This window comes from Terrapene carolina, unplaced genomic scaffold (genome assembly GCF_002925995.2).
Source record: "Terrapene carolina triunguis isolate 2854851 unplaced genomic scaffold, T_m_triunguis-2.0 Scaffold31, whole genome shotgun sequence".
NCBI classification, from domain to species: domain Eukaryota; kingdom Metazoa; phylum Chordata; order Testudines; family Emydidae; genus Terrapene; species Terrapene triunguis.
In genome coordinates this window covers 5,882,011-5,890,932 of record NW_020664382.1, presented here as the reverse complement: position 1 = coordinate 5,890,932, position 8,922 = coordinate 5,882,011, and the positions used below count along the sequence as shown (strand labels likewise).

The 8,922-nt window shown below is 41.6% G+C and overlaps 1 protein-coding gene across 1 annotated transcript in view; it reads left to right on the top strand.

Annotated features, from left to right (window-relative positions):
* The window catches only part of LOC112113025 (carbonyl reductase [NADPH] 1-like), an 8,416-nt gene extending 1,165 nt beyond the window's left edge, over window positions 1–7,251 (top strand). The window contains exons 2-4 of the mRNA XM_024209177.3: window positions 1,888–2,206; window positions 4,689–4,796; window positions 6,554–7,251. Of these exons, the coding sequence (XP_024064945.1) occupies window positions 1,921–2,206; window positions 4,689–4,796; window positions 6,554–6,990 (831 nt within the window). The 5' untranslated portion in view covers window positions 1,888–1,920 and the 3' untranslated portion in view covers window positions 6,991–7,251. The remainder of the gene's footprint in view (window positions 1–1,887; window positions 2,207–4,688; window positions 4,797–6,553) is intronic.
* Window positions 7,252–8,922: the final 1,671 nt, after the last annotated feature.

The window sequence follows — 8,922 nt, the reverse complement described above, 5'->3', positions numbered from 1 at the left end:
TTTGAGTCATTTGGGAACTCTGTCTTCCCCCCAAAATATCTCCCTCCCAGGTACTATAACCCTTCCCTGGGTAACCTTGAGAGACTTCTCCACCAATTTCCTGGTGAACACCGATCCAAACCCTTGGATCTTAAAACAAGGTTCCTCTGGTCAGGTGTCAGCTAGGCTAGGTGAACTTCTTAACCCTTTACAGGTAAAAGAGGCATTAACCCTTAACTGTCTGTTTATGACTGTGACGTTGTGCAGTATATATGGTTTTATGAAAACATGATAATAAGTGAATATAATGTAATTGGGATAGTTTTAGAAAAATATGGTAAAAAGTGAATATAACGTAACTGGGATATGCTTCATGCAAAAGGTCTCTTGTAAGGTATCATTACAAAGCTTATAATCTACTGAGTGTGATCATCCGATTTGTATAAATGTACCACTCTTGTATCTAAAACTAGAAATATAAAATATAACTCTAAGGGCCTATTGTAATTATGTAAAGTGTGGGCCATTAAGGATTGTTTGGAATCTTGATGACTCCCATTGTCTGCAGATAGCTGTGTTTACCTGTGAGTCTTCCTGTATATGTGTGTGCTGGCAAGTGAGTAATGAAGTCTTGCGGTGACATGTGATCATGTCACCTGAACTGGAATCCATCTTTAACCTGGTGCTTTTCCAGTGAGGGGGGGTGGAAACCCAGAGGGACAAAGGGTTCCCGCCTTATGCAAAAGATATATAAAGGGGTGGAAGAGAACAGAGAGGAGGAAGGAGCCATCATGAAGAATCCCCTAGCTATCACCTGAGCTGGAACAAGAGTTGTACCAGGGGAAAGAATTGTGCCCACGCCTGGAAGGTGTCCAGTCTGAGAAAAACTTACTTAAGCATCTCTGAGGATGAGAGTATCTGTATTTAGTTTGATTAGACATAGATTTGCACATTTTATTTTATTTTACTTGGTGACTTACTTTGTTCTGTCTGTTACTACTTGGAACCACTTAAATCCTACTGTCTGTATTTAATAAAATCACTTTTTATTTAGTAATTTACTCAGAGTATGTATTAATACCTGTGGGAGCAAACAACTGTGCATATCTCTCTATCAGTGTTATAGAGGGCGAACAATTTATGAGTTTGCCCTGCATAAGCTTTATGCAGGGTAAAACGGATTTATTTGGGTTTAGACCCCATTGGGAGTTGGGCATCTGAGTGCTAAAGACAAGCACACTTCTGTGAGCTGTTTTCAGGTAAACTTGCAGCTTTGGGACAAGTGATTCAGACCCTGGGTCGGTGTTGGAGCAGACGGGAGTGTCTGGCTCAGCAAGACAGGGTGCTGGAGTCCTGAGCTGGCAGGGAAAACAGAAGCAGGGGTAGTCTTGGCACATCGGGTGGCAGCTCCCAAGGGGGTTTCTGTGATCCAACCAGTCACAATGACAGGGGGGGAAGCAGTATCTGTGCATTACTTACCCACCATGTTCCTCTGGCAGGAGGAAGCAGTGACTGGGAGAAATCTGGGTGCCCCCCACAGAGCACTCCCCTGCCAGCTGTTAGCAGCTTCTGACTCTACACTGGCAGTGCATACCTCTGCACTGCCACACAGCGCCCCCTAGGCGATTGCAGGGTAGCTCACCCCCGAGGCCAGCCCTGTCCCTGATTGCCGTAGACCGCTCTTTGGCTCGCATTCATTTGCAAAGCCCTTTGAAGAAGCAAGCTACAGGATAAGTGCCGATTGTTCGTTGAAAAACTGGAGACCAACCTTATTTTGCCCAATTATTTCTTGGTTTGGCAACAGGAGAGAAATGTACATTTCCAGAAAATTGCATAGAGAGCGAGCAGGTAGGCGTGCATAGTCACAATAACCAAATATATACACCTATATTCTTTTGCCTGTTGCAGTGAACTTATTTTGCCATCCACTAGCCCAGGAGGATGTCCAGCACCCTAGTAGCTGTGGTGACCGGGGGCAACAAAGGGATTGGATTTGCTATTGTGCGGGCTCTGTGTAAGCAATTCACTGGGGATGTGTACCTGACAGCCCGGGACCCAGGACGGGGTCAGGCTGCGGTGACAAAGCTGCAGGAGGAGGGACTGAACCCACTTTTCCACCAGCTGGACATCGAAGATCTGCAGAGTATCCGGACTCTGCAGGACTTCCTGAAGAAGAAATATGGAGGGCTGAATGTGCTGGTTAACAACGCAGGGATTGCTTTCAAAGGTACAATGCTGGCTCACTGGCAAGGCTTTGTGAGCTTTAAATTACATGAAGAATGATGAGTAGGTGGTGTCTGCTTTTACAAGAATCCTGCTAGCTAGAGAGGCAACCAAGTATGATGATACCTAGCTCATCCCTGTGCCAGCAGAGAGCTGTTCCCAACCTGACATTTTTCTGGTGCTTTGTCAGATTTCATTTTTGATCTTGTCTTCACTGCTGTGTTAGCTCAAGATATAACTCAAATTATATAACCCAACTCCTGATCACACACACACACACACACACATCTCTAGCTCAAGAGAAGTGGTGCTTTAAACTTGAGCTAGCTGGCCCATCTGGGAGCATGCTCAAGTGCTGCTGAAGTAATGCAGTGGGGAGGCTGCTACTCTGTTACTAAAAGCCAGTCACGCTGTGCAGCTCCAGGGTTGCTTTGCAGAGTGGCTGCTCTCATTCTATCTAGGCATGAGAAATATGGAGATATACCTATCTCATAGAACTGGAAGGGACCCCAAAAGGTCATCGAGTCCAGCCCCCTGCCTTCACTAGCAGGACCAAGTACTGATTTTTGCCCCAGATCCCTAAGTGGCCTCCTCAAGGATTGATTTCACAACCCTGGGTTTAGCAGGCCAATGCTCAAGCCACTGAGCTATCCCTCCCCCAGAGGCAAGGGAGTGTAGATAACTCAATTTAACTCTGCAGGGAACACACCTTTAGGGAGCTATTTACCATGGTGATGAGCACTGTATAAATAAACAGACTATTTAGAAGCTATTCCTGCCAACGTAGTTTCCTCTACTTACTTTGCGAGTCTTAGAAAATATTATAGGACTCTATTTGTCAGGAGGCTTCTCTTGATGTTTAGCCTAAATTGTCCTTTCCTTAATTTAAACTTGTTACTCTGATTGCCTCTTGTACCATTTTAAATAATTCCCCTGTGACCTGAATGATGTTGCCCTTCAAATATTGGATTTGGCATTAAACTGATCTGTTGTTGAACGTATTCATGCATAAATCACTATCTCAACAGAAACTTCTCTTTGTAAGGTATATGCATAGTGGGAAGGGCTTGCCAGGTAATGACTGTGCACAGAACTCTTTGAATAGTGCTGGGGGATTCTAGCAAAGATTATTTGTCACACAGGGTGGATGATACATATTTTTTTGCGACAACTCACAAACTGCAGCCATCTGCCCTGAGCTCTGGGAAAACCTGCTTAAAAAGAGATTTTAAAATGTAGTAAATGTTGATAAAGAACAAAAACTCTTATGTCCTAGTTACAGCTTACATTTCTTATTTGGGAGCTATTATCTTGACTCATCACTGCTTTACCCCTGTTTGATGCTGAAACCATTGAAATCAGTGGTGAATTGGGCCTCATGTCTCAGTGTTAATATACTGGTCAGTATTCTGTAAATAGTGGTGTCCTGGCACATTGCTCAAGAGAACAGGTAAGGTGGTTATTAGCAACGCCTTTAAGGAATATCTCCACCAGTTTAAGCAATAGGTGTTCAGTTACAGCTACTCCTTGGAGTTACCTGCAGGTATGTTGTATCTAGCAAGGGGACTACAACAATTGGTATCTATTTACACTACTTGGAGAGCCCTCATGCTTGTAGAATCAATCCATCCTCATCATCATATCCACTCATTATACTCCACACCTGAATATAGCCACTCTATGAACTTCATACCCTCTTATCTCAATGCCTATACTTTGACCCATCAACCTTTTACCCCCAATCGGGGATATTGCAGATTATGTATCCCTTATGCCACCTGATCTTAAACCAAACTTTGCACCCTCGATAATCTGTACGTTATTCCCTGATAACCAGAAACTTCTATGCTCAAACTCTGTTCACTCTTTTTAACATCATCTTAATAAAATTTTTATTCTGAGTACCTACTACAGAATGACAGTGCTCCCTGTTTCTTCCTTCCCTGCCACAAAGAAACAGGCTTAATTGCCCCCATTTGCTGCAGTTCTTCAAAAGCTTGATGTTGCCTGCATGGGAATCTTATCTCTGTGCAGCACTCATCATCCTGGCTCACAAATGCGTGCTGAAACTCGACACACCAGCAGCAACAACCCAGCCATTGCCTAATGCGCATGATTGAGCTCTAAATCTGTATAAAGAATGCAGCTCCCTGCCCTGTTTTGAGGCATCAGTTGTGTCATCAGCTCTTGTGGGGGGAGCACAGAACCCTAAACTAAGAGTTCTTAGCAGGTGAAAATCTTCTCAATCTTCCACTAATCTAATATTGCATATTTGGGCCTTTGCATTTTAAAATGTTAATCTTTGCAGCACTGTGTACCTGTTACTTTTCTGCACTTTCTCTGTTAAACATCTGCTTCCTAATTTATACAGAAATGACTACTGTAGAAGGAATTAGGATTAACTCTAGTTTTCAGAGACCTGTATTTTCCCATTAACCTGTGAGCATAACTTCAATGTTATATATTTTTCTTCTCCCTATGAACAGTTGCTGATACCACTCCATTTGCTATTCAAGCAGAGGTTACAATGAGGGCAAACTTTTTTGCAACAAGGGACGTCTGCACGGAGTTGCTACCCCTCATAAAGCCTCATGGTAAGTATAACCTAACAAATACCAAAGTATCATTGAGAATAACTCTTGCTTCGCACAAGGGGGCAAACCCTACCCTCTGTTAGGAATTCGCTGTCCACAGGAGTACCAATGCATTTCTGCTGCATCAAAAGTAAGAAGACAAGAATAGCTTGCATGCATGTCTTGACACACAGAATGTCTCTGCTTTTTAATCTAAAGTTGCTTCTATTCCAATCCCTTTCTTTACTAATGGTTTATTCCGGAAGTGCTTATCTGTGCCATGATGCAGAAATGAAGGATTGTCAATTGCCTCATCTGTCCTTGCTTCAGACAGGAGGAAATGGGGATATTTCAATGTTCTGCTTGCTCACAAAAATGGAGCACTGAGGCTGAGTTCAGTGTGCTGTACAGGCTTGCACCCACAGTCACTGAAGAAACCTAGCTCCCTAGTCTTGTTGCTGTCTCCCTGCAGAGAAGTTTCACTCTATGTACACTGCAGCCCTTGTTTTGGGAGCTGACACATTTGCCAGCATCGGGTATGCCATTAGAAATACCATATTATTTTGAAAGGTAGTGAAAATCATCCCATGTGGCGATAAATGCTACAGGATGAAAGAGTTGTGTAGGTCCACATAATAATGGTAAACCGAATGGGAGAGGCCAGGATGAGACCTACTAAACTCACAAATATAACACAGTTTTATTATCAACAGACAGATGATCTGTGCTTCACTGTGCGCGCAGCAGTTCTGTTTTCCCAGCTGAACCTCTGGGAATGTCTTAGAACCCTGTGACGTCACAGGTGGAGATGTTTGAAAGGGACATAGGTCAAACTTTCCCCAAAATCTAGGTTTTGTAAAAACTTGTTTATACAATACCAAAAACCAGTAGAAAAGGTTCCATGGCTTTGTTCAAAACCAACAAACATTCCCATACTATAAAGATAAATGATCTTGAAAGGATATCTGTACTTATTTAGATACAGTTTTTATTTCTGGAGAGTGTATTTGGGTTTTTAAGAGACAACTCCTCTTTTCAGCACACATCCCAGATAATGACTCTGTCCACTGAGGAACCCTACAGAAGGAAGGAATCCCACACACATTCAATATATGGGAGGATTGGCTGACCGAGATGTGCAGTTGCAGAATCAGTCGTCATCTTCCCTTTTCCCCCACCCCGATGCTGGGACACACATTGCACTCTGTTGTGTGTTTGGCTTGCAGATCCCCTTCATGGGCTCCATACAGCCTGCTTCCCCCCAGTGCAGTGGAACCATATTGCTTCTGTTGCATTCAAGGCCCTCCTAACCTGTAGGTAGGATTCTTTCCCTAGGAATTTTGAGAGACCTCTTCATTCATACCAATTTAAAGTAGAAGGGAGAACAAAGTTCCTATCAAAAGTCCCATGCCCCAATTTTGCAAACATTGCTGAGGGGAGGGTTTACTCTTGTACATAGGCCCATTTCTGTTGTTGGGTTTTTTTTTTAATGGGATTATTCATGGAAGCATGGTGTTTGGTAGTGAGTGTTTGCAGGATCAGGATTTGTTTGTTTATTCAGAAATATCCCTATTTAAAATTGTAGCGGTGGGACATGTCAAATATTTGCTAGCAATTCTATTACATCCAACAGTGTGGTTTGGTTTGGTTTTTAAACTGTTGTTCTGAAAAGCAATCACCATACATAGACCTTCGTGGAGCACTTTTCAGGATCAAGACCTAATATTGTGTATGGGCATGTTTATTTTATATATTTATTTATAATTTTCTTTTAATAGGCAGAGTAGTGAATGTATCTAGCATGGTAAGTGTATCAGCTCTGGCAAGATGTAGCCAGGATCTGCAGCAGAAGTTTCGTAGTGACACAATCACTGAGGAGGAGCTAGTGAAACTCATGACAAAGTTTGTGGAGGATACCAAGAACGGAGTGCATGAGAAGGAGGGCTGGCCAAATACCGCTTACGGTGTGTCCAAAATTGGAGTCACGGTCTTGTCCAGAATCCAGGCCCGGATGTTGAATGAGGAAAGGAAAGCTGATCGAATTCTTCTAAATGCCTGTTGCCCTGGATGGGTGAGAACCGACATGGCAGGTCCCAATGCCACTAAAAGTCCAGATGAGGGAGCCGAGACTCCAGTTTATTTAGCCCTTTTAGCCCCTGATGCTGATGGGCCTCATGGGCAGTTCGTTAGTGAAAAGAAAGTGCAAAAGTGGTAATCCTTGATTTGTATATGTGAGATGCAGTCCAGAAACAATATCAGATATTACTGATTTATTGTTGGTACCAATAATAATTAAGCATCTGTAAATGTCTTTGCCATTTCTAATATCTTATTAGGGTTTATAGAATATACACAAGGTTTCTGCTATTGCAAAATAATTGCAGTTTGGAATAGTGCATGAATTAAACTGTGCCTTTAATTTAGTTTTTAAAGGTATGAAAAGTGTTGAAATAAAGTATAGTTTAATAAGCTAAAATACATTTGTTGAAATTATATTCTCTTTAGTGTGGGGGGGGCGGGGAGAGGTGTGTTCTTTTTAGTGATTTCACATACTGTTCCTGGTGAGATTATATCTAACTATTTGATCTTAAAAGTAACCATATCAGTTTTGGAATAGAAAGTCATTCCATTTTAAGTGAGATGGCAAAGATGGATGATTTGGCATAGATTAGTGTGAAACCGTTCCTGCAAATATATTCTCAGCCCAGAAGTCCCCAAGAGACTGCATATGCTGTTTAGTTGAATGCTTCTTCAAACTCTTCAGTATGTAGGGCCTCATTCTGCTCCCACTGAAGTCAGCAGCAAAATCCCATTGACTTCAATGAGAATAGGATCCAGCTGGGACACTCAATCTTCTGAAGCTAAAGAGTAGTTTGATAATTCAAAGTAAAGGCTTGGAGATACTAGATCTATAGTCAGATTCACCCTGAGAGTAATTTTTAGCCCATTGTAAATTAATTCACATTTTGTATTTATTCTCATGCCCACAGTGAATTAATAAATTCGGGTAGTCATAGCCTTTTGTCCACAGCTTCAGAATAAATTAACCTAGTTCCTATGGTAACAAAAAAAAAAATAGGGTAACATTTATTGCTGATTTTTCACCTCACTCTTCTAATACTACAAAACATGAACAGTTCAACTGCTTGATAAGTGCCATGTAAACAAATAATTTTAATTTATTGCAGCTCTATGCTGAATGCCCTGACCAATACACCCAAGAGAAGCAGTGAGAACTTTTTTTTTTTTTTTTTTTTAAAGTATTTTTATAATTCTTTCTCCCAAACTTTCATCCCCAGGCTTCTATGCACAGATTGAGTTGTAAGGATAGCAGATAAATCAGGTTTATCAGGATTATTTTAGATTGTAACTTCATTAGGACAGGGACTGTCTCTTACTATGCATTTGTACAATGGGGCCTTACATTTATGCCTTACACAGTGACACTTTGACTGAGGTTCACGAGCCGCAAGTGGCTGTTTAATGCGTCTCCTGCGGCTCTTTGCAGCACACGATATTAAAACGCAGTGTGATTTAATTATTAGCCCATCAGGAGGTTCTTACTATGTTAACAACCAATTAAGTTATCAACTTGCACTAAATTATTAACTTATTTGCTGTGAGAATATTCTAGATATATAAAACTAAATATTTCCCCTGTCATTCATACTACTGTGGCTCTTCTTGGTAATGTTGATTGCTAATTTGGCTCCTGAACCACTGAGATCTGAGTATCACTGCTGTATTAAATATAATTTAATAATAATACCAAATGGAAAAACTAATTCAAACTGCCTCCCAGGCATACTCCGCAACACACAAATACCACTCATCTGGCCTTGTCCAATGCTTGTGATCTGAGCATAAACAAGCACACTTCCAAATGAAATAGTGGAAGTGAAGCCATCTATTATTGCAGCTTTACTATATTTCTGCATATTATAGCCACTTTCTGTTTCACCCAGGCACCAAAAATATGAGAACACAGGTGTATGTTGGGGTGGTTTCTGAGACCTCATCAACTTGGTTCCCAAGAACTCCACTCTACTCCAAATTCATTACTGAGGTTTCTTTACTGGCACACAATCAAACTATACTTGAGTAGATCAGGATGAAGAATGGGAGTGGGTACAAGGGATAGCACACA